General features: G+C 45.3%; 1 protein-coding gene and 1 long non-coding RNA gene across 20 annotated transcripts in view; one reads left to right on the forward strand and one right to left on the reverse strand.

Moving 5' to 3' along the window:
- Window positions 1-25420, reverse strand: part of PDE1C (phosphodiesterase 1C) — a 689353-nt gene that overhangs the window by 354810 nt on the left and 309123 nt on the right. For 7 of the 18 annotated variants that reach the window (XM_078342153.1, XM_035253116.3, XM_078342158.1 and 4 more), the window contains exons 1-2: window positions 1696-1725; window positions 751-853 (exon numbers count right to left, since the gene is read on the reverse strand). The exons of the other annotated variants lie outside the window; for them this stretch is intronic. In XM_078342153.1, the coding sequence (XP_078198279.1) occupies window positions 751-851 (101 nt within the window). In that variant the 5' untranslated portion in view covers window positions 852-853; window positions 1696-1725. Of the gene's footprint in view, window positions 1-750; window positions 854-1695; window positions 1726-25420 lie in introns of those variants that run through there. 18 annotated transcript variants of the gene reach the window in all.
- Window positions 694-25058, forward strand: LOC103794654 (uncharacterized). 2 transcript variants are annotated; one of them, XR_008473269.2, is made up of 3 exons: window positions 694-797; window positions 3579-3631; window positions 24137-25058. It is a non-coding gene; the product is annotated as an uncharacterized LOC103794654 (long non-coding RNA). The 2 variants fall into 2 exon arrangements; XR_622068.6 differs by lacking the exon at window positions 694-797 and adding an exon at window positions 914-1031 and having other exon boundaries at window positions 24137-25037.

Raw genomic sequence — 25420 nt, forward strand, 5'->3', positions numbered from 1 at the left:
CTCCAGGTCCTGACTGGATGACCAGCAGTTCATTGATGAAATCTTTTTATAAAAGATACCATGTATTTTCAGGTCGCCTCTCCTCAGTACTCAAAACCAGACAGAACCCGATGAAGTGAATGAAATTCATAGATCCCCACCCATCAGGACAACTAGAATTCTAGCCCCTCTATTTTGCTGTTCAAATAGTGCAAGGAAACTCCCATATCGTTTCTGCCCCCAACTTTTTTCTACAAAAACCTTTCCTTGTAGTAAGCATTTCTCCACCAAAAAGAACTATAGGAAATATCAGAAGTTCAACTGGGCTAAGGAAGAAAAGAGAATTTAGCAGCCAGAATGCATGTTGAATTTTAAGGGTTGGTAAGTTCTTGCACCACCTGCCCAAGTGTTTGCAAGCAGTTCGCAGAGAAAAGCTCTTCCTCCAAAAAAACTCGCTATCTGGGTCCCAAACTTTTCTCCCTGGGCAAAAAGGATCAGAAACACCTCACTGAGCTTTAGGCCACCGTAACTGACTCATCAAAGAACGTCTCTCCTTCTCCCCAGAAAAAGCATGACTTGGAACAGCGAGGCATTCTGAGACACAAAGACACCCCTCTCTGTGTTGGAAGGAAAGTAGCAGCGACTGTAATTAACAGAACAGCAGTTGTGGAACTTCCAGGGTTGTATTTAAAGGGCCATGCGGGGACTGCGGCTGTGTGGAAAAATAAGGACGGGAGCGGGAAACGGGGCAGAAGTAATAGATGTACTTACAGACCGCGGAGCCGAAGCCAGATTTTCTCGATCTGTTCCGGTTGCAGGTATTTCAGAGAGTTACTCTCAAATTCTTCAATCTCCTTGGTTGGGGACTCCATAGCTGCAGGTGACCACTGGCGGTGAAGCTGAGAGAGTCTGGGCTGTCCCCTCCCGTCTCCTCGCCCAGCCCGCGATGCCCCAGCCGAGAGCGGCGCGCGTTTGCCGGGCGCTTTCTCCGCGCGCTCCCCCTTCTGCGCCGCCCCAGACTCGGACTTAGAGCAGACTCCGATCGGCCCCAGGTACGCCCCGGAGCTGGCTGCGGGAAGCAGCCATGGCCCCGGGCTTGGGACAGGGACAGGGAGAGGGACAGGGACAGGGACAGGGAGAGGGAGAGGGACAGGGAGAGGGACAGGGACAGGGAGAGGGACAGGGACAGGGACAGGGAGAGGGACAGGGACAGGGACAGGGAGAGGGACAGGGAGACGGACAGGGACAGGGAGAGGGACAGGGACAGGGAGAGGGAGAGGGACAGGGACAGGGAGAGGGACAGGGAGAGGGACAGGGACAGGGAGACGGACAGGGACAGGGACAGGGACAGGGAGAGGGACAGGGAGAGGGACAGGGACAGGGAGAGGGACAGGGAGACGGACAGGGACAGGGACAGGGACAGGGTTCCTGCTCCAACAGAAAGCACCTCGGGTCTATCCGTATTTTCCCCCTACCCCCAAACAAAGAGGCGATCAGCGCGCAACTAAAGGGTTTGGAGGAGAAAAGGAGTGAGTGGGGAGGAGAGAAAATGAGGGGGTGGTGGAGGAGGAAGAAAGTGAGAAGGGAGAGAAAGGCGGTGGCTGAGCCCGGCGGGAGCCCAGCGGGGCCTGACCCGAGGCCGCACACCCAGCTCCGCCGCGCCCCCTCACTCCCGGGCCGCGCTGCCTTCGAGCCCCTCTGTTTTCTCTCACTTACCAGCAGCTCTGCTGACAAGTGAGAAAAGTCGCCTGTCAGCGCCCGGGCTGGCGTCTGGGCTGGCACCGCGGGTGCGGAGAGAGGGAGGGAGGGGCGCGCGGGCACCGCCGTCTGCCGGGCACACGCTCGGCTCTGACCCCGGCCGGGCACGCCCGCCCCCGCAGGGCAGCCGCGGCCACCGCAGACCCCGGGGCTGCGTGGGCTCCGGAACCGCACCCCCAAAAGAGCTCGGCTCCGCGCGCAAGTCGGAGCGAAGGGAAATCCGTCTCCTCCCAGGGCTGGGGCGCGCAGCAGCCGCGGGGCTCCGGAGGTTCTGTCTGGAGGCCCCTCACAGCCTCACCCTCGGGCCCTCCACCAACCGGGTCCATTTCGAAATATTAAGTGACATGGGGACGAAGGGAACCACAAGCCACACTGGTGTTTTCCTGCTAAAGGAGAGAGAGAGAGAGAGAGAGAGAGAGAGAGAGAGAGAGAGAGAGAGAGAGAGAGAGAGAGAGAGAGACTGACTCTCTCTGTCTCTCCCCCCCACCCCTCACCCCTGCTCATTCGGAAAAAAAGGAGAAAATGTACGAACAGTGAGGAGGTAAGTTTCTGCACCTAAATGCAGATCAATGCCACAGGCTACTCAAGGGGTCCCTCCTGGGTGCTGGCTGGGCGGCTGTGAACGCTGGTCAAGTTTCAGCTCCACAAAGCTTCGCCTCACTGTCAGGGTTCCCCTCGGTCATGCACAATGTCAGTAAACGCTGTGGAAGAACGCGACTAGGTATGAAGTTGGAAGTCAGGGAGGGAGGACAGATGAAGAGAGGAACCAAAGACTGGGAGGAAAAAGATCCGTGCCCCAGATGACAGCCAGCAACATCACAGAAGGGGCCGCCAAACTCCCATCTAGGGGAAGCCACCACCAGGGGCTATTTCAAACCTGGGTCTCAGTGTTCCTGAGATTCAGGGTGCCGCATGCCCCATACAGTATTTGTCCTCAATGACAGGTAATACTTCCATTCACCACACTCTCAAAATTATCTTTCTATCCATCAGGTAATTGCCTGATTCCCAAAAGCAAGATAAACTTACAAGTGAGGACAAGTTTTTCTTCACTGCTCAAGTAAAGTTTCATTCACCTGACTTTTTAACAAAGGAATAAAATGGTCTCTAAATCATAAATGTTCACCCACTTGGTAATTGGCACTAGTTTTTTAGAAATTAGAGGGGAGAGTCACGAGGATGGGTTGGCTGGCCCTATGCATTCTAGCGGAGAAGGTAGTACCTCAAGGTAAGACAAAAGACCTGTTTGATGAAAAACAACTTACCCACTCACCTGCCAGGTAAATCACCCCAATAAAGTCAGCCTTTAAAGGTTTGTGGAGGTGCATACATTTTCACTGAGTTAAGGTATTATTACCCATCAATGGTAACATTAAGCAACATTTTAACATGGAGTCCATCTATCTGAATAACACCAGTTACTCTTCCAGTGTCCCCCAGCAGAGAAACAGTGTCCTGAGAGAATAGAATGCCACAAGAGGACATTTTTATAGTGACTAGCTTTGAGAATGGAAGACAGGAACATGGTCCTCAAATGAGGTATTTCCATTAGTGTGTGCACCCTGGGTGGGCCTGCTGGCAGAATGTGGAAGCATAATTAATAATAACATGAGGTAGATGCTATTATTACCATCCCCATTTTACAATAAGAAAACTGAAGCATCAGGAGGCTTCCTAGACCAACTAGAGAGAGAACTGAACCAGAGAAGGCCAGAGTTATGGCTGATTACCTGATTCTATACAGATTTATCCCCTCACAGAGACCCATTTTCCACATCTATAAAGTGATACATTTAGACAAAAAGATTTTTATGTTCTTTTCCCCTTTATGATTCTTTGAGGTCATCTGGAGAGAGTTGGAAAAACGAATTGCCAAAGAGAGAGAGGAATGATGGTGAGTTCACATTTTAACTATGTTACAGTTTCTCTAAGTACCGGCCTAGGATGAAAAGATACAAAGGAATAATAAAGGATGATACTTACCTTTCTGCTCCATATCACAGCTATGGCTTTTTCCTACTGTTAGTGGAATTTTGATTGTCAGAGAAAAGCAAATTTTGTAAAAAAAATTAAAAGAAATAGACTTTTCCTACAATTAAGCAAATCACAGAGAAAAAAACAAAAAAAATTAAAAAGTTTTTGAAGCTAGATTTTGTTGCATTTTAGAAAATTTCTTACAAAATTAATGTGTATTAGAAAGTCAGTAAAAATGTTTGCTTTATTTATAGCTATAATAGTCTTTAGAGCAGGAAGGAACCCAAAAGATAATAGAGTTTGGAGGTTTTCCAATTTTTTAAGCAACAGAGTATTTTTATTTTAAATAACATCTTATAAGGAACTCAAATGCGTAACTCGGCTTCAAAAAATAAAGACAGGGCGACTCCAACTGAATGGGAAGGGGAAGTATTCAGTTCTCAGGTACGCCGTCCACCTCTGCCTCCTCTTTACCCCAGCCCTTAGTGCCCAGGGCTCCCACTTTACAGATGAGAAAACTGAGGCCAAAGTACCACAAAACAATAAGGGTTTCTTGCTCCTAAACCACATTAGAAAACAACTTTGTCTTCTCTCTGCCAACAAAATGTTACTATTTTTAGACGCATCATGTTATTATGTCACTCAGATTGTGCTCTCTCTTCATCTATCACAGTCAAGGTGCGCCTGATAGTGGCGGCAACACCACAAGCCATAGTTTCTACTGGCATTTTGCTCAGAGGCAAGCAAAAAGAAACAGATGCAAACTGACCAGGAAACGAAAGGACTGAGGAAACACAAAGCCTCTCACGACTTTACTTCACAGGTTAATTTCCATAGTTTCCTCATAACCCCGCTTTTTAGTAAGTCTGTTTAGGAAACATTACATGGTCAAACATCACTAAATGCATACAGCCATGCATACATACACATATATATATATATAAAATACACACACAGGTACATACACATGCGTATAGCCATGCATACATACATATACATATACATATATATATAAATAAAATACACACACAGGTACATACACATGCGTATAGCCATGATACATACATGTATATATAATACACACAGGTACATACATATATATAATACACACACAGGTACATACACATGCATATAGCCATGCATACATACACACATATATATATAATACACACACAACAGGTACATACACATGCGTATAGCCATGCATACATACACATATGTATATATAATACACACATAGGTACATACACATGCATATAGCCATGATACATACATGTATATATAATACACACAGGTACATACACGTACATGTATATAATACACACACAGGTACATATACATGCATATAGCCATGCATACATACACATATATATAATACACACACAGGTACATACACATGCGTATAGCCATGCATACGTACACATATATATAATACACACACAGGTACATACACATGCATATATGCATGCATATATACATATAATCAACAATTTAAAGTACTCCTCCAAATACACACAGAGTAACTTAGTCCACGTACTAGCAAACCTCTGTACTATCAGAATGAAGTGTCATAAAAGATTAGAAAGAGAGCTACCTGTCCCAGATTCAAGGGAAAGCTAGATGTTAATCTGACAAAGGAATAGGAATCAGGTTGAAGCATGAGAATGACCCCTCTGGCCTCTTTCACTGCTAAGATTTCATGATTCAGTAATAATCACAATAACCACAACTACCACCCTACCAGTTGTTAACATTGTCTTGTGCCAAGCACCATGCCAGGCACATCACAGGTTGGTCCATTTCATCCCCAGTAAAATCCTTCAGCATACTTTTGTAATGCCTATTCACAAGTAAAGACAGAAAGGGCTCCAAACAGATAAAACATACAGCAAATACGTGGCACAGCAGCTTCCAAACTGAGACCAGAAGGCAAAGCTCATTTTCTTTTGCCTTTGCTCTACCCCTCCCTGCAGACACACACAGTCTCTAGAGTAAAGAAGTACACAATAGAGAAGGCAGGGAAAGGAGCGGGAGCACAGATGAGGGGGGCATTCGTGCTGTGGGGAAACTGCAAGGGCTTCATAGTGAAGGTGACATTTGAACTGGACCTTGAAAGTAGATGAAGTAGAAATTGTTTGCAATGAAATGTAGGTGGAGGCAGGCCATCCCAGAAAGAGTCCACTGCATGAAAGGAGGCACAGAAATGTGATAAGGAGAGGGGTGTCCTGTAATTCATGGACAGTTTCTGTGTGGTTGACTGTGAAAGACTTTTTTTCCAGAAAGAGAAAATGCTGGAAGGGTCCACCAGACTCTTGTTATCATGGAAAAAGCTTGGACCCTCTCCTATAGATATCAGGGAGCCATGGGTGCATCTATACAGTGGGAGGCATGGCCACATGTGGAGGGTATCTGCTGCCCTGAGTATGCCAAGGGCACTGTGCACAGCTCTCCGGGAACCTGCCACAGGAGCAACTATGGTGCAAATGGTAACCAGGGCTGCAGCAGAGAAGTCCAGTGACCAACTGCAAACAAGTTCCTCAGCTGACAAACGAGGAAGAGGAGAAAAAGGAAAATAGCAGAATCAGAAAAAACAAAGCTTTTTTTCTTCCACCTATGAGGTGACAACTACTTGCTCTGACCTCCATGAAGCCAGCCTGTGCCCTTGATCCATTTATCACGACTTGGCAGTGGCATCAGGAAGAGAGTCTGCTGAGGGGGAAATTCTGGAGAGACATCTAGGGCATCAGAAGCAGCACCGCCAGGCACAGCAGCCCCTCCTTCCCGCCCACACCAGATGTGAGGTGGCCCCATAGTGTTCTGTCAACAGAGGCTGTTCTCTCTCACTGGCTTCCTTTGCAGAGAAAGAGGCCTCCTTGGCGACACCATAACCCTGCTTCTCCCTGTGACGTCTTTTCTGTTTGATTTTATAATTTGGGGCAGACTCTGTCTCAGGAACCACCTTCTCTATAAAACAGAGGTAAAAGGAAAGGCAGAGGACTGGCTAAGCCCAGAGGTACCCCCACTAACCGCCCCCCCATCTAAAATGGGGCTCTGAACAGCCAGAATCTCAACTTTATGACCAAGCAGTGGCCCAGAGAGGTGAGAAGAGAATGAGATGGAAGAGATAGGGCAGCTCAGGGGCAGGCTGATGTAGCCTGCATGTGACCCACAGTTTCTACCCCTCTCTCTGCCAGGATCCTTCAGTTGTTCCCGTAGAAGCTCAGGTAATCCTCCCAATAGAGGTGACACAGGTAAAGGAAAGGACTTGGAGGGGTACTGCCTCACCACGCCACTGGGGACAAGACCCTTCTCTTCTTTGGCCATGGCTGGGTTGGGCTCAGTGACCTCTGGATCCCTTTCCAATGCTCACTACCCTAACGTTCCATCAACAGAGGCATGGACTGGCCTGGGCTAACCAAGCTTTTCGTGGACCAAAAAAAGCTGCAGGAAAACCTGAGTCTGGCCCTCCAGGCCAGATTTGACTAAAATAGACATAATCTAGATTGTCCAACCAGAACCATTTACCCCATCCCCATGAATAGAGTGACTGAAGCAGATCCAGTTCTTATAAGAGATTTGATGTGACCACAGGAGAGAGAGGGTCTACTTCTCTGTTCTTTGAGAAAACAAGCCATAGGGCCTGAAGTTGTCTTAGCCATGGGGTTATCTTTTCCACCATGTAGAGAGAATATACCAGAAAAATGACATCAGGGCTGGAAGCAGTAGCTCATGCCTGTAATCACAGCACTTTGGGAGGCCGAGGCAGGCAGATCACTTGAGGTCAAGAGTTCAAGACCAGTCTGGCCAACATGGCAAAACCCCATCTCTATAAAAAATACAAAAATTAGCTAGGCGTGGTGGCACACGCCTGTAATCCCAGTTACTCAGGAGGATGAGGCAGAAGAATCACAGGAGGCAGAGGTTGGTTGCAGTGAGCCGAGATCATACCACTGCACTCCAGCCTGGGTGACAGAGCTAGATGCCACGTCAAAAAAAGAAAAAGAAAAAAAAATGACATCAACACAGAGTAAAGCAGATAGAAGAGCTGGAGAGCCAAAGGAAAAAAATGTGAAAGGATTCGTTGAGCCCCTTGGTCCTGCTATGCCTAATCAGAATACCCATTGACTTTTAGGTTATATGAACCAAATAAATGTAACCCACCCATTTTTTTTTAACTTAAACTAGTTTGAGTCAGATTTATGCTACTGACAACTTAAAAAAAATCCCAGTTAATAATACAATTCTTCCTTATCAGATTGTTGTAAGGAGCTTAAAAAAATTTTTTTAAATTTAAAAACCGGGGCCAGGCGTGGTGGCTCACACCTGTAATTCCAGCATTTTGGGATGCCGAGGCAGGTGGATTGCCTGAGATCAGGAGTTCAAGACCAGCCTGGCTAACATGGTGAAACCCCATCTCTACTAAAAATACAAAAAATAGCTGGGCGTGGTGGTGCACACCTGTAATCCCAGCAACTCGTGAGGCTGAGGCAGGAGAATCATTTGAACTCAGGAGGCGGAGGTTGCAGTCAGCCAAGATCGCACCACTGCACTCCAACCTGGGTGACAGAGCAGGACTCTGACTCTAAATAAATAAATAACATATGACCAGTGCATTGTGCATTGGAGGTTCTCATAAAATAGTAGTTCCTCCTCCTCCTCATCCATCCGGCAGGACACGGGAGGGAAACTGGAACGTTATACGGGGACCTAGGGGTAGGCAGAACACCCACGGTAAATAGAAAAAGCCTGCCTTATCTTAATAAATAGATATACCAATAATTTTGTTTCAGTTACATTTTGATCATGACCTATCAAATCATTGCTATATTACATACATTAACCACTCAAAACAACCCTGAAGTGAATGAAACACATTATTATTATTATAATTATTATTATTACCTCCAGTTTAGAAATGAGGTGGCGAAGGTCCAAGAGGTCTGCTGGCTTCCCCTGGGCTGGTCTCCTCTCCTCCAGCTAGCGGCAGGGGAACGAGACAGTGCAGGCCTCCTGACTTCTGGCTCTGTGGCCATTCTGCCTCTCAGAACACACTGCCAACCCAGCAGAATTAACTTGGCTGTACTAACGAAATTGAAATTGTTGTTCACGTAAAACTGCTGATGCTACAAGCCAGCCATATTCTGACCCAAATGTACATAAATCAGCGAGTTGTTCTGCCTATCACCGTAAAGCAAATTTGAATATGGAAAAACCTCAGATCTGAAAGAGACCTTTACCCAAGCTCCCCATTCTTCAGATAAGGAATGAATCATATGAAGTCACCCCACAAGTTAGCAGCGGAGCTGGGGCCAGAAGTGATATCCCTGAACTCCCAGGCCAGTGCTCCATCATCTCTAAACTTTCTTCTGTGGGATCAAGAACGGCTCCCACTTCCAGCTAAGGATTAGATCCATGGTTTGCTCAGTTAAGAAGAGATGCCCCCTAAAAACCATAGGCTGTTGGTAAACATGTCTTGAAGAAAGGTGGCCTCTTGGGGAATTGGTAGAACTAGAGAAGAAAGGCTCCAGGAAAGTGGAACGATGCACAGCAGCCCAGATAATAACAAAGAACCTGACATGATGGGTATAAGAGGGTCAAGAAAGGGACACTGGGCAAAGCTGGATATGCAGATGGAAGGGGCGTGGGCTACCACATTAAAGCTTAGGCTTGGCTGGGCATGGCAGCTCACACCTATAACCCCAGCACTTTGCAAGGCCGCGGCAAGAGGATCTCATGAGGCTAGGACTTGGAGACCAGCCTGGGCAACATGGGAAGACCCTGTCTCTACAGGAAAAATTTTTAAATTAGCCGGGTGTGGTGGCACACACCTGTGGCCCTGGCTACTAGAAAGGCTAAGGTGGAAGGATGACTTGAGCCCAGGGGTCAAGGCTGCAGTCACATCATTGCACTCCAGCCTGGGCAACAGAGCAAGACACTCTCTCTCACTCACTCACTCTCTCAAAAAAAGAAAAATGCTAAGGCTTTATACCATTGCCAATAGGGAAGCATTAAAATTTATTGAGCAGGTGTGTAGGAGATGCAAAGTGGAAGTTTGATTTGCAAAGAAGGATTTAAAAACTGGATTTTGAAGGTTGCTTTTGAAAGACCACCAAAGGTGAAGATTTACAGATTCTTATCTCTGTATCTGGGGGGAAATAATCTCTCAAAACAAATAAACACTGGAATCTTTTAAATTCATTCGTTCATTCAACAAACATTGGCTGAGTGCCTACTATGTGCTACACACTCTGTGATACTAGCTATGCCATGGTAAATTAAAATACTATAATTTTGCACCATGGATCTTCAATATAATTGGAAAAACTGATACTAAACAGATTATAAAACAACAGATACATCATTGCAAAGGTAAAGGGAAGGGTACTGAAAAGAAAAACAGGGTGCAGTGCAGAGAACAAAAAGGATGAGATTTATTTATAAATAGGGTAGCATTTCAGCCATATTGCTGTCTAACAAACTATCCTCAAATTATAGTGGCTTTTAAAAACAACCAGTTTTTCTGTCTCGTGATCACGTCAGTTGGCCAGGTAGTTCTTCTGTTGGTCTTGTTTGGGGTCTGCCAGGCGGCAGCAGCCAGGTGGCAAGCCGGGTTAGAATACCCAATACGGTTTCGATCACACGTCTGGTGCTTTGGCAGGGACAGCTGGAAGGCTGAGACCGCTGTCTTTCTCCACATGATTTCTCCTTGTGGTCTCACCACGTAGCTAGATTAGGCTCCTGTACATGGCAGCTAGACTGCAATTGCAAGTGTGCCAACAGTGGAGAGGCGGAACCGGCCACTCCTCTTACAGGCTAGGGTTAGGACTGGCACAGCATCACTTCTGCTGTACTGGGTTGGTGAAAGCGATCACAGGGCTAGCCCTGACTCAACAAATGAAACAAACCCCACCTCTTGATGCGGGGTATGGGGAGGGAGCGACGCAGATCTTTGCAGCCATCTTTAACACACCCAAGTGGTCACAGATGGCCTCCACAAGCAGGTGACATTTGAACTAAGACCTGAAGGAAAAGGAGAGAGCCAGGAGGAAAATATTTCTGACAAGAGGGAACAACTTATGCAAAGATTCTGAAGCAGGGAGAATCTTTTGGAGTTGAAGGGCTTAGATGGAGCTAAGTTGGCTGGGCCTGGTGGCTCATGCCTGTAATACCAACCCTTTGGGAGGCCGAGGTGGGCGGATCACAAGGTCAGGAGTTCGAGACTAGCCTGGCCAACATAGTGAACCTGCATTTCTACTAAAAATACAAAAAAAAAAAAAATTAGCCACCCATGATGGTGGACGCCTGTGATTCCAGCTACTCAGGAGGCTGAGGCAGGAGAATCACTTGAACCCAGGAGGCAAAGGTTGCAGTGAGCCGAGATCACACCATTACACTCCAGCCTGGGCAACAAGAGTGAAACTCTGTCTCAAAGAAAAAGAAGGAGCTAAGTTGTGGCAGAAGCGATGTGGCAAGGGGTGAGGGGTCTGTGATGAAGTCAGGAGGTAGGTGGGTGGGGACAAGGGAAGAACCTTGGAGACAGATTCAGAGACCTATTCAACTATCATCTCCTGGAGGGCAGAGGTCACAGAGGTCTCGTTCTCCACTGTCCCCTGTCCCCCTGACCTTCCCTCCAACCCCCCATGCCTAACACACCAATTGACCAATGACCAATTGATCTCCTTAGGCAAGGACTGTGAAACTTACTTCATTTATGGTACAAGGTTAGTGATTCCTGGCACATACATGATACTCAAACAGCAAACCGCAGACATGGAAACAAACTTGAGTACCTACTAGACCTGAAGATGTGGGGCTACTCAGGGAAAAGCAGAAAGCGCTGCCCAGAGTAACTTTTCAGCGCTTAAAGGGTCAACTTTCAATTATTTGACAGCTGCGCTTTTCAGTTATCTGCAGAGAATTACTGTTCCTTGCACCATCCGGATAAGTGAAACGTGACTTCATGCGACTCAGCACACAAAGGGGATGAGAGATATTAACTCCTGAAAGTGTTCTCAAAATCGTACTTGCGGACATCTAAATGGCTCATGCCAGCCCCTGTGATTCTCAGAGGTGAAAGGATTTTAAGACCCAGGATAATAAAAGAATAGCATATCTATGAATGCCTTTCACACATGTTTTTAACAGATTCATGCTAATAAAACAGACCCTGAAGGCACTGTGATTCGGCCCATAATCCTTCACTTGTAGACTGAAAGACCCACCAGAAGTTGGCATGTGCGTATTTCTACTCCTGAGATATAAACTGGCTTCTAAGAAACAGGGAATGGGACTTCATTTACGAAGGACACAATTTAAAAGTAATTAACATGGAAAGCCAATCTTAGGAAAAGACTTTCAACCTGCTTATGTGCTGCCAGTACAGCCGTGGAAACAGGTGGACTCTCACAGGTAGAGCTATGTGGCTTCCCTGCTGCCTTAGTTAAACGTAAATGAAGAAATGGAAATTATGCTCCTCAATGGGATTTAGGAAGCACTGGGAATTTTAACGAAAGCACTGAAAGGAAAGAGTGCCGAGTCCTTGAAAATAGCTCCCATCAAGTCAATTAAGACCCTGTTAGAACCCATTCTGCTTTCACTATGGGCAAGGCCAACAGAGCCTTCTGAATCAATCAATGAGTCTTTTTTAAATAAATATTTCATTTAATACTTTCCCTCCTTCACCCAGGAATAAAGAGCATTTGTGAAAATCGGTCCCATTCTTACCCATTCATATAACACAGGAGAAGTACCCACTGCGTCCCGCGCTGAAATCAGGCTGATTTGCCATGGAGCTTCCTACTGATAACTGGATATTTCCTATACTCCTATTCTATACAGAATTCAATCTATCAGAATCCAATCATTCTGCCAGAACAGTGTTTTGCAATTCCTGAGGATGCTGCTATTACCTGAGACTTTTGACCACTTTTTCTGTTCATTTATTGCCAGATTCGTCTGTCTCAAACAGTATGCTGGAATTAGTTGGTAAGAGAGGGAATTTTGGCCAGGCATGGTGGCTCAAGCCTGTAATCACAGCACTTTGGGAGGCCGAGATGGGTGGATCACGAGGTCAAGAGATCGAGACCATCCTGGTCAACATGGTGAAACCCCGTCTCTGCTAAAAATTACAAAAAATTAGCTGAGCACGGTGGCGTGTGCCTGTAATCCCAGCTACTCAGGAGGCTGAGGCAGGAGAATTGTCTGAACCCAGGAGGCGGAGGTTGCGGTGAGCCGAGATCGCGCCATTGCACTCCAGCCTGGGTAACAAGAGCGAAACTCTGTCTCAAAAAAAAACAAAAAAGAGAGGGAATTTTAACGCATGACCTTTCAAAACCCCCCTGTCTTCCACAGTGAAATCCAACTTGGCTGCGGATTTACTGATAGAAGCTGGTCCACTGGTGACCTCGGGAGATTTATTTAATAAGTATGGCTTTTAGAAGCAACGTTCACATCAAAATGAAAATATGTTTATGTCAAAACATTGGCAGGAAAACTTACGTCATTCAATTTTATTATAGATTTGAACAGCATTTCAGTGACAGCTTACTTTCTACCACAACTGTCTCGCACTGGAAACCACTACTAATAAATGCATCCTCATAAATCACTTAAAACATAAAGAAAAAAAGGAAGGAAAAAACCACTCCAAAAAAAAAAAAGCTGCAGAACATTTTGAGGCAAATAGACTTCTGAAAGTGCAGTGATTGGACTTGTTTTATATACCAGTTAAGCAGGTGTTTAAATATAAGAGCTTATCAGAGTTTGCTCTTCAAAAGTACATCTGAAAGCCTGATTCTGGGCATCCTGGCAGCTGCCTCACACCGCATCCTTTTGTGCTGCGTGAAATACCAATCTGCTGGCTGAGCCCACCTCACTTGGCATTCACAAGCATTTGGGGCCAGGCTTTTCTAACCTAGGCAGCCAGAGCCCTGCAGCGGCTAGAAGGCCCCATTTGTCCCAGCTACTGCTTACCCACGGAGCCAAATCAATATCCCATCAGAGGCGCTTTGCTGGCAGCAATTGCAATTGATAGCGCTCCCAAGGCTCTGTGACGTCGCTGGGTGTTTACAAAGCAGAGGAAAATCCTTCTCTGCGCCAGCAGTTCTGACCTCACTCCAGTGAGCCACTCGCCTGTCTTTAATCACCCGTGAAACGCTGCAGGGAAAAGCAGTGAGGAGGAGAGGCTGCAAGGAAACAACCCACGGGGATGACCAGATGTGACTCATGCTTTTCACCTTTGAAGGGAAGGAACGTTTTGGAGCAGGATGGCTCTCTAGCTTGCCTCCAAGGGACACAAGAGAGAATACCCTTCTTGTTCTCAACAGACAAGGATTGTGCAATGCAGCTGAAAGAAAACAGCCAACATCAATTATGCACTGGGACCCGTGGCTGATATACTTTTCAGATATCTGAGTAATTGAACAGTTGCCAAAATATAGCTCTCAAAGGCCATGTGTGGACAGAGCCATCACTGCTGCTGAAAGGGCATGTTTAACCCTGGATGGTTTCCAGAGGGCATATCCCAAAGTCTCCTTTTTCCCCAAACATAAGTACCGCTAGCAACACATGGCAGTAGTAGCAACAGAAGCATAGTACTATTTTATTTTTGCTATGTTGTATGTACTATTTGTTTTGCAAGCATGATATCCTAGAAAATCCTCACATAGAAGCTTTAAGTAACTTGATCAAGGTCATATAATAAGTAGCAAAACTGGATTTGAACTAAAGCCTGTCATCGACCTACAGAACCCTGGTGCCTCTCAGAAGTAGGTATTTTTGGTGCCAGTTGAGAGGCTAGTTCTACATGTCTGATCAACAAACAGCCATCTGACAATGGTACTATGACTTTGCAATTACCAACCACTTCAAGCTATCTTTAAGCAGCTTCAAAGATTTAAGGATGGGGAGACAAAGCAGAGAGGAAATCACCAGCCCAAGGCTACGAGCGCAGACAGTGGCAATGCTGAAATAACCAGGAGCCTGCAGTTCTCATCATAGGAACTGCTCCAATCCTTCATTTGAGGCTCTGCATGGGCCATGATATGATGGTTACCAAGACCTCAGGGAGTGTGTACGGCACGGCTTTCACAGGGAGGCGATGCTCTCTTCCTTCAGAAGGGTTTCCGATAACAAAAAGAAAGCATCCAAGCATGCTGAGCAACACGTGGAATCTTGGAAGCAGAGTCAGGGACCCCAGCTAAGAAACCCTACAAATCACAGACCCGGGAAACTCCTCCGTTGCCACAATCCATTTTCTTGTTTTTTTGCCTCAACAGCATTTTCCCTTCTGTCCACAAGGAGTCAAGAGACCACAGTAAAAATGTTTCTCCCTTGCTTCACTAAGGCAGGACAAAAGAGTTTCCTGGTGCCATTGTCCTGTCTTTTAAACGTATCCTGTTTCTTTTATCTAGGTTTTCATTTCTTGCATCTTGTGAGAGATGCAAGAAATCAAAGGAAAAGTTTTTCTGATACATGGAAATGAAGACGGGAGCTGGGATTAAATGCTACACGGCCGAAAATCATGCATGGAGCTCAGTGAGCCAGCAGCCTTATGGTTAATAACATAAATAAAACTTGGCCGGACACGGTGGCTCACACCTGTAATCCCAGCACTTTGGGAGGCTGAGGTGGGTGGATCACGAGGTCGAGAGATCGAGACCATTCTGGTCAACATGGTGAAACCCCGTCTCTTCTAAAAATACAAAACATTAGCTGGGCATGGTGGCGTGTGCCTGTAATCCCAGCTACTCTGGAGGCTGAGGCAGGAGAATTGCCTGACCCCAGGAGGTGGAGGTTGCGGTGAGCCGAGATCACGCCATTGCACTCCAGCCTGGGTAACAAGAGGAAAACTCCATCTCTAAATAAATAAATAAATCAAACTAATAGCAAAATAACAACACTGCTACATTTATCTCCCTTCGGGACAGTCCTTTTCACAGGCTTCCCAAATCAGAGCACAGAATTATGCTGAGTGCCTGAAGGGCTCTGCCCCCTGTGATCTGTGCGCACCCTAGATTAATGAAGCATTCCTAACACCTGTGCTTACATTTTTTCTGCTGCTGTCACAGCCATCTCAGGGGCAGTTTTATCGGCATGGGAGCAAGCCTCTAAATTCCAGCAGTACCAGGGACTCAGAAGGCAATGACCTTGACAGGCACAGGCTTTCTTCTCACCACCCAGGAAGCAGGGGGCTCAGCACCAATGTCAGCCAAAAACCCTCTTCTGCTCTGGAATTAATCATCATTTCAGAGTTTCCACTTCAAATCATTGTTTAGGAAAACCCAGAATAGCAGACCAACCATGAGGTTTGGGAAAGGTTTTAAACTTCCATGGATGGATGAAGGACACCCTTCAAAAATCTGATAAAAGTTATAAACTTTGTCTCTACCTATTTAAATGAAATAGATTATACCATGATTTGCATATATATATATATTTTTTTAGGAGGCTCTTGGACCCTCCTGGAGCCCATCCAAAGCTATCTTCCCCTAAAGTCCTACTACAGTTCAATGACATGTAAGCCACATGTAATGACACGTGTGCATGTGGTGTGTGTGTTAACCTAGTTTGCTCTTTTTAGCACTATAAGAAAATGGCATCCACTAAAAGGGGGAGATAACTAACAGAGGCATACTCAAGTTCTTCAAAAAGGGAACTATTTAATGAGCACCAAATATATGCCTTGTTTTCTACCAGGCATTTATATGGGTTCTTGCATTATATCCTCTTCACAATTGCATAACAGCAAAGACTGTGCCTTTCATATCCACCCCTATCTCCATGCCTTCCATAGCAACAGTGCTTATTGACTACTTATTGAATGAATTATTAGTATTTCGTAGATGAGGAAACTGAGCCTCTAGAAGGTTAAGTAACTTATTCAAATCAGAAAGGGAATAAATGAGAGAGGTGGAATTTGAACTCAAGTCTTTCTGTGCAACTTTCCCCAGTGCCTCAATTAACTTTGGATGTAATCTTAGAGTAAATGAAAGACATGAACATAATAACCAAATTACATGCTACGTTTGTGACCAGAGCTGTGGGAAAAAAATGCAAAGTAAGGTCAGGGACTGGGAGTATATGGAGCAGGAAGGACACGTTGCAATACTGATCAGGATGGTCAGAGTTGGCCTCATCAAGAAGGTGAGATGGGAGCAAATACTCAAAGGAGGTGAGCAAGTGAGCAGAAGAGTCAGTCAGGAAGGGGCAGCAGCTGGCTCCACAGGAACAAGCCTCAAATGCAGAAGTACAGCTGGTGCCTCAAGAAACAAGTTGGTTAATGTACCTGGAGTTGGAAGAGCCAGTGGAGAGTAATAAGAAATGAGGTTGGAGAGAAAACAGGGGATAAGCAAAAGCCATTACCTCTCCAGTCATTGCAAAGGTGTGGGCTTCTTTTACTCAGAGTGAAATGAGGACTCATTGTAAGACAGAGCAGAGCAGGGACATGATGTGACTTTCTTTATAAAGACCACTGTGGCTGCTAGGTTGAGAATCAACCATGATGGGGCAAGGGCAAGAGGGGAAAGTCCAGGTAGGGGGCTACATCTAGTTCCCAGGAAAAAGATGGCGGTGGCTCAGCCAGGGGGCAGCCATGAAGATGGAGAGAAATCTATTCTGGATATGAGAGAGAAGAGCAGACAAGGATGACTCCAAGGTTTTTGGCCCAAGGAACGAAACCAAGATATGTTCAGGCTCATCCCTATGTTCTAAGAGGACAGAATCCTGAAGGCTGATTCCCAAGGCCCCAAGGCCAACCTTAGAAAAACAATAGGATCTTGGGGGGTCCAAAGTGGCTCCTGTCGGATGTTGTGGTGCTTGCGAGGGCGAGGTCATGAGTTCAAGGCTAACCTGAGCAACCTTATAAGCTCAAACTGATTGGCAAAAAAAAAAAAAAAAAAGGAAAACAATAGGATCTTTCGCAGTTTCCAAAGATGTATCCTTTTGTTCATGAGAGAGAGATGCTTACACTGTGTAGCCTGTGAGAAAAGAGGAAAAAAAGAGTTCCTTAAAGAGCACATTTTTCACTGGATTTGAGTATTGTGAGGCAAGCTTTGGAAAGTATGTGTTTTGAAAGGTTCCCTCCCTCTGTGTTGAAGGCTGCATAATCTTTTCTCCTGCATTCCTGGATGCTGGGTTATCTGGACCTGGCCCTGCTGGTCACTAAACCCTGAGGGATCAAACAGCTTTCTAAAGCTAGGAGATCTGGGCAGATACTGACTTCCCGGTGACCCAAATCTGACACCAAGGATGACAGGCCAGGGCTCCTCTCTGCTGTCCCCCAATCTCTGCATAAAAAAACACTGGCATTTCTGGGTGGCCTGGGCTGCCAGGCACATGTTGAGCCATCAGCTCTAGACAGAATCAAGAGTAAATCTGGAGGTCCCTTCCAGATCCCACTACTCAGCCAGGAAGATAAGTCTGCAGGAGGTTAAAGCAGAAATTACCAAAGGTTTTGCAGAGGATAAGTGTCCCACTTAGTTCAGGCAACATAGTTGCCGGAAACAGTTTTGTAAGGAAAAAATGTATTGCACATCTTCTGTGTGCAAGGCACTATGTAGAGTATTCTTACCACCATTGTCTTGCTGAATCTACACAACGTGTGGTTGTGAATTCAGCGTTACTTCTTCCTTTTTTCTAAGGAAAGCTTAGAGAGGCTAAGCAGTTGGCCCAAAGTGAGCCACTAGTCAGTACAGATGTCTAACTTCAAAGTACAGCTTTCGCTGCAGCTGTCTCTAAGGTGACAGTCTGTCCTGTCTGCTGGGACTAAGAAGGTTCATGGCATTTTCAGGTTTAAATGCAAGAAAGTCTCTGGCAAACCAAGACAAGAGGATTGCCCTATCTGTCTTGTTAAACTAAAGTAGCACATAGAAAATGAAGTCATTTCAAGAATGTGTAGAACGTATGTAGAATGACTGCCCAGAGCGTTCACCCTTCAGAAGAGCAAGCTCTTTCCCAGCCGGTTAATTTCCAGTCTTCCGCAGTCACAAGAGTGGAGTCCTTGGTGAGAATTTACAGAACATTAATCCCCGTTTTCCCAAATGTTCAACCCCACACCAGGATCACCTCCTCCAGCTGACTCTCTCAAAGCACGCTTGGCACTTGTGTTTCCAAAATCCCATCCGTTAGCAAACAGATGCAAAGTTGCCGAGTGTCAACTGCACCTCCTGCTTTGGTCACTCTAATTCGTGCTGCTGACTCATTTACCCAAGGACTCCGGCCCAGTATCTCGCTGAGGGAATGTCAATGAATTCAGTGGCTTGGGATACGATTCAGCTGCTTAGAAACATGGTGTTACTTCTCCAGAGCCTGAGCTGCACTATTTGATAGCCCTGCTCATGCATTCCTCCAACAAACATTTATGCCAACATTGGGCCATGCCTGGGGCTGTCATTTTTTTTTTTTTTTTTTGAGACGGAGTTTCGCTCTTGTTACCCAGGCTGGAGTGCAACGGCGCGATCTCGGCTCACTGCAACCTCCGCCTCCTGGGTTCAGGCAATTCTCCTGCCTCAGCCTCCCAAGTAGCTGGGATTACAGGCACACGCCACCATGCCCAGCTAATTTTTTTGTATTTTTAGTAGAGACGGGGTTTCACCATGTTGACCAGGATGGTCTCGATCTCTTGACCTCGTGATCCACCCACCTCGGCCTCCCAAAGTGCTGGGATTACAGGCTTGAGCCACCGCGCCTGGCCGGGGCTGTCATCTTTACATGACTTTATCAATTGGCAAGGAGCCCTGTCTTCATGGAGTCTCACTGGCATGGTGTCCTGGAGACTGAGACTGGAATAAACCACACAGAAGATGTTATTCACTTCTTTATCATCCAGTGACCGGATCAAAGAAACTAGGAGGAGAAAATAAGCCAAAGCAGCTGCAGTGTTGCCCTGGACCCTGTGGCTTTGAGCAGCCAGCCCAGCTGTGCAGGTGCCAGAGGCCCTTGATGAAAGCTGCTGTGTGCTTCGGGACAGTGCTGGCAGGGTGAGCTCGCACCAGATAGGCCCTCTCTACACAGGCCAGGAGCACAGGAAGACACAACCCTCCAGATCACCTCTTAATCTCAGGGATAATACCTAAAGAAAGAGAAGGATGAATAAATCATTCTGACCTGGGAGTAGATGGTAAAGGCCTCCTCCTTCTCCAGCAGGAATGTGTGAGCCACTCTGCCTATCACTGGCTTGCTCATGCAAGTGTCCCACAGCACGGGTGTGATGGTAAATGTCTAACAACTGGCTCTCAAGACTGGAGGTGGGGGATGAAACTCTTATTTGTAGCATTTGCTGATACCTGCAGTGTAAATACTCCCACCATAGCCAATTCCAAGCTACCAACATGATGGCACTTAATAGAGAGTCGGGAAGAGATGCTACAAAGAATAGGGAAGAGATGCTATAAAGAATAGGGAAGAGATGCTATAAAGAATAGGGAAGAGATGCTATAAAGAATAGGGAAGAGATGCTATAAAGAATAGGGAAGAGATGCCATAAAAAATAGGGAAGAGATGCTACAAAGAATAGGGAAGAGATGCTGTCCTCTCCAGAGTTGTCTCCAGCCCACCACCCGCCACCTCTCAAAAACCCACGTTGAGAACACGAACCCTTATCTTTAGTCATACTCTCTTCCAATTCTTTAATGAGGGAGGAGGGAAATGTTGTGCTTCTGAGAACACGAGGAAACACATGATATTTTGCCTGGCTGCAGCGGCAGGCACGTGGATTTTTACTACTCTAAGTTCTTTCTCCCTTTACTGCTAAACAAGTTCCCATGCATGGTTTCAGAACAACTTGGCAAACTGCGGGGAAAGAGAAGCAGCAGCTATTGTTGAACAGACAAGCAAACATCCCCAGAGTGGCTAAGAGTGCCGACCACACAGCTCAATCTGAGTCCCAAGCCCTTCTTTACTTCTTTGTGCAGGGACCCCTTATCTCTCCAGGGAAGAGTCCAGGGTTCCAGTCAGCAGGGGGTGTGATGATGGGCTTCTGGCTTCAAGGCTTTCAGTGGCTTCCTATTACGCACAGGACGAAGTCCCAGACACACAGCATGGCGCAAAGGAGGTCTCTGCCTTGACCCCCATCTTCTCTCCAGCTCCGTCTCTTGTTCTGACCCTCTCCTCACCAGTTCTGCAACTTTGTCTAAGCTCCAAGCATGCTGCATGAGCAGCTCCTTCGCAGCTCTGGCCTCTAGCTACACCTTCCTCTTCCCCACTATTGGGGACACTCCTCCTTGTGCCCTCAGCCCCTGCTAAGATCTGCATATCTTTCCACTAATTTATGGTCCTTATTTCTGAAGACAGCACTTTGTCCCTCGAGACTATAAATTAACTCCTTGATGGCCAAGGTCAGATTCAATGTGTCCTCTAGAACATATAGGAAATTTATAATAAATGCTTGCTGAATCATCCTATTTCATTACAAAAAATAGCCCTGCTTCTCAAAAAGAATTCTCCATGCTCAGCTTGCCTGAAGACTGAAAGAAACCAAACATCCCACCAATGGCATTTCTGATGACGGGCAGACCTTTGTCAGAGGGAAAAAGTGTGAAGTCAGACAACAGGCAGGTTGTGTGCCCGTGACTGGCAGCTCCAGCACCCTTCTATGGGTGGATGTGGAATCCTACCTTCAGCCTCAGTCCCTTCCTTCCAAACAATGGCATTCGAGATGTGTCACGCTTAGCAGCCTAGCTTGCTAAAACTGGTTCATCCTCTGCTAGTGTCTCAGTGAACAGTTGCAGAGAGACATGGGTGGGCTAGAATCATACCAGCCCTGACCTGGACCACGGGAATGCCAAGAGGGACACAAAGTTCTTATTATATTTCTCAGTTCACTTTGGGCCTCAAATATATGTGTGGCTTTTCTTCATCCTTTCAATATTCCCAATATGACGCTTTTAGCAGGGCAATCCTTATCAATTTAGTTTACAGAGTTAGAAAGCTGCTGCTGGGGAGCTTCTCTGCTTCCTGAACTTGAGAAACAAGGTGCCTCACACACTGACTATCCTTATGCAGATGTAAATATATCGTCCAGGCCTTCACCCCAAACGAGACCTAAATGAACCAGTCTGTACGTAGACTGCCTCCAGAATAAGCAGTCTACTTACAGAATGATGTGAGCTCCCTCACGCCTGGCTCCTCTCCAGCCCAAACAGGTACCAGGTTCCAACACTGACCCCGTGCTTCGGCTGGTATTTCCCATAATATTATGTTGATAGGATTAGTCATTGGCATCACAAACGAGGCCTTTGCTCAAATAAGTTATGCAAATGCCAGGTTACAAAATATTAAGAGAGTACCTTTGCTACATGACCTCTGAGAGCTTTAACTTGCTACACCATATTATGAACCTCTAAAACAGGGTACAGTACTCAGTGCTTCCTAGACTTCATGGACCATGGAAAACCCCACTCAGCCCTGCCTTCAGTGGACCATCTTGAAGCACTGACAGGCTGCCAGCATAACCTTGGGAACTGCCCTCTACCTTCATGCTCATTCAGTCACTAGACAGGCGGTGCACTTCAACCAAAGCCAGGGAGAGGAAGTACTAGTGGGTTTTGGAAAATGTTTCTTACAGCCCACATCGGAGGGTGAAGTCAGACAACAGAACGCTAAACAGAAAATCTTAAAGTATCTCCAAAACAAACCTTTCAAATCCTTAGCTATAGGGCCATAAAGTGTATAAAATGTTGTCAAGAGAATAAACTGTTCAATTCCCCTGACATCTTGTCAATATTATCATGTTGGAAAGAGTATAGGATTAGGAATTAGATATACACAGGTTCAAATCCTGGCTCTGCTGCTATTCATCAGTTCTAAATCTGCCTTTTGGGGCTGTATTAAGAATTATATGAACACTATTACATAATAATAAGCAATTAAGATAAATTGTTATTTTTCTATGCATGGAAAACATCTCACTATGTATTATGAACATAACATATACTCTATTTATATAGAAGCAATTGTTCTATTGCAAGCTCTAGTGTATGTCCTGGTCCAAGACAAATTTATATTAGTTAACGTTCTCCAGAGAAACAGAACCAGTGGGAGACAGAGAGAGACTAGACAGATAGATAGAGGATGGATGGATGGATGGATGGATGGACGGACGGACAGACAGACAGACAGACAGCCATAAAGAGATTTATTATAACAAATTGGTTCACAAGATTATGGAAGATGAGAGGTTCCCAGATCTGCAATGGGCAAACAGGCGACCACCACTGGTGGTAGTCCAGGCCGAACGCCAGCAGGCTCAAGACTCAAGAAGAGCTAATATCCATCCAAATCCAAAGGCCAGAAAAGGCCAATGTCCCAGCTTAAATCAGGGAAGAGAAGTTTTCTGCCTTACTCAGCCTTTCTGTTCCATTTAGATCTTCAGTTTACCGGATGAGACCCACCTGCACGAGGAAGGGCAATTTGCATTACTCCGTTTACTGACTGAAAAGTTAATCTCATCCAGAAACATCCTCCCAGACAGAGTCATAACAGTATTTGGCCAGATGTCTAGTCAAGGTGACACATAAAATTACCATCACAACATCTAAATATAGCTACTGTATTAACGAGGTTAAGTAAATCTGGAATTTGGGGCTGTCAGAAGACCACAGTGCCAAACAGCATGCTGGAATGCCAAATGACAACCCAACTCCAGTGCCCAGATGCCTAAATAACTGGAGGAAACATTCAATAACCCGGCTGGAGTAAACTTCAGCAATTTTGTCTGCTGCTCACTGACTGGCCCCCAAAGGTCAGTAGATCATGGCTCCATCTTCACTGCCACTATTTGGAGAACTGTACATGAGAGGGAAAATGCTCTAAGCCACCAGACAAAGCATCCCATGGTGAGGGGAATGTTTTGTTTTACTTTGTTTCAATAATATAACCTAACCTTGTTGGTGCATTTTAAAATGAAAAATAATGAAGCCTCCTAGCTAACCTCAGCCAGCACTAATAAAAATGTGCAACTGAGAGTCACACTGGGAAATGGGTAGGTAAACAGAAAAGCGTAGTTGCTAGAAGCACTAAAAGCTCACTTAATGAGATTAACGAAAGTAAGCTGTCATCCTATGGTATTCTTAGTAGGAACACACATCACAGAATAAGGAAGGGTGCTAATAATTGCTGAGTGTCCATGTGTCACACACTGTGCCCACATATGTCTTTAAATACATAAACCCACATAATTTTCACTACAACACTGAAGCTGGTAATTATATATATTTTCCATTTTATAGGTGAAGTTCCCAAAAGTTAAGTAATTTACCCAAGGTTATGACTTTGGTGAGCCTTTCTCGTTAGGGACAGAGAAATCATGTAAGTTATTGTATTTGTCCTTCATTTAAAATAATAGAAAACTCAAATTCAAATGATCTTAACACAATCCCTGCTCATGGATTAAATTTAATTTCTTTTTTTGTGTGTGTGTTCTTGCAAGCTGCATCAATCCTTCATGAATCAAAGTAAAGAAGGATAAGTAGAAAGACAGACAGACACACAGGACATCTGGACTGAAGACAGACACACAGGACATCTGGACCGACCATCCACAGTCAGCTGATTCCAAAGCTGTTATCTTTTACTCTATTAGGTTGGAGAGATTTAGTTGAACTAAGTCTTTGTTTCGCTGGGTTTTGTTTTTGTGCCCGGTGGACTTCCCAGGGAGCATCCAGACTTACATATCTTGGGCCTCCAGTAAACCTTCAAGTAATTTCCTCTGGGATCATCCACATCTTTCTTCTCTCTTCTATCACCTTGACTATATATTTGAAATTTTTAATTTAAAATGTTGAGGATTTGTAGGAAAAGAAAGTAGAATGGTGGTTGCCCAGGGTTGAGGAGGAGGGCAGGAGTCTCAGTTTGGGACGATTTTTAAAGTTCTGAAGATGCATAGTGGTGATGGTTGCACAGCAATGTGAATTTACTTAATGACATTGAATTGTATATTCTAAAGGTTAAAATAGTAAATTTTATGTTATATATATTTCACCACAATAAAAATAAATAACTTTAAAAAGCTGAGGGGAAAGCAATGAATTATTCTGAAAATTTGCTATAGCAACAGTGGTTAGTACACAGAAAAGACAGAACAAAAGCACAGAGATTTACCGATACTGTTAGGTAAACATGAAACAAATGAAGTGAAATACACTAACTACGCCAGACCCCCCAAAAGAGTTTGTCTTCTAAAAAAGAAAGTTAAACACAGATTATTTGCTTTCAATAAAAAAAGTACCTGCAGAAGGAAATGTTCTCTTTGCCACTATAAAGAACCCTCGGGGGAATGAGGAAACGTGATGTAACTTCTAAGAATTTCCAGTACATAACGGTGTGCTGACCTCAAAGCACTCTGCTCACCTGTGTCTTACTCCTCTGTGTTAACACTGTCATCTACAAGAAAAATGTTGGATTAAGCGATATTTCAAGTCCTTTTCACCTCTGACATTTTATAATTCTTGGCATCTTTTGCACATCTGTACAAGTCCTTGTACATTATAGGGTTTGATAAACAGGACATTAACCTATTACAAAACCAACAAGTCTACCCCCGTGGATTCCTCTTGTCCGCAAAACCAAGTCTGAACTCCTGGGCATGGCAAAGAAGTACCCCCATGCCTACAGTTCCAGCCTCCTCATCTCCCATCACTCTTACTTTTTCGGGACTACAATACTTTACCTTTAATCAAGGGCATCATCCCCCGTGCCTTTACATATGCCCTTT

Source organism: Callithrix jacchus, chromosome 11, assembly GCF_049354715.1.
Source record: "Callithrix jacchus isolate 240 chromosome 11, calJac240_pri, whole genome shotgun sequence".
NCBI lineage: Eukaryota > Metazoa > Chordata > Mammalia > Primates > Cebidae > Callithrix > Callithrix jacchus.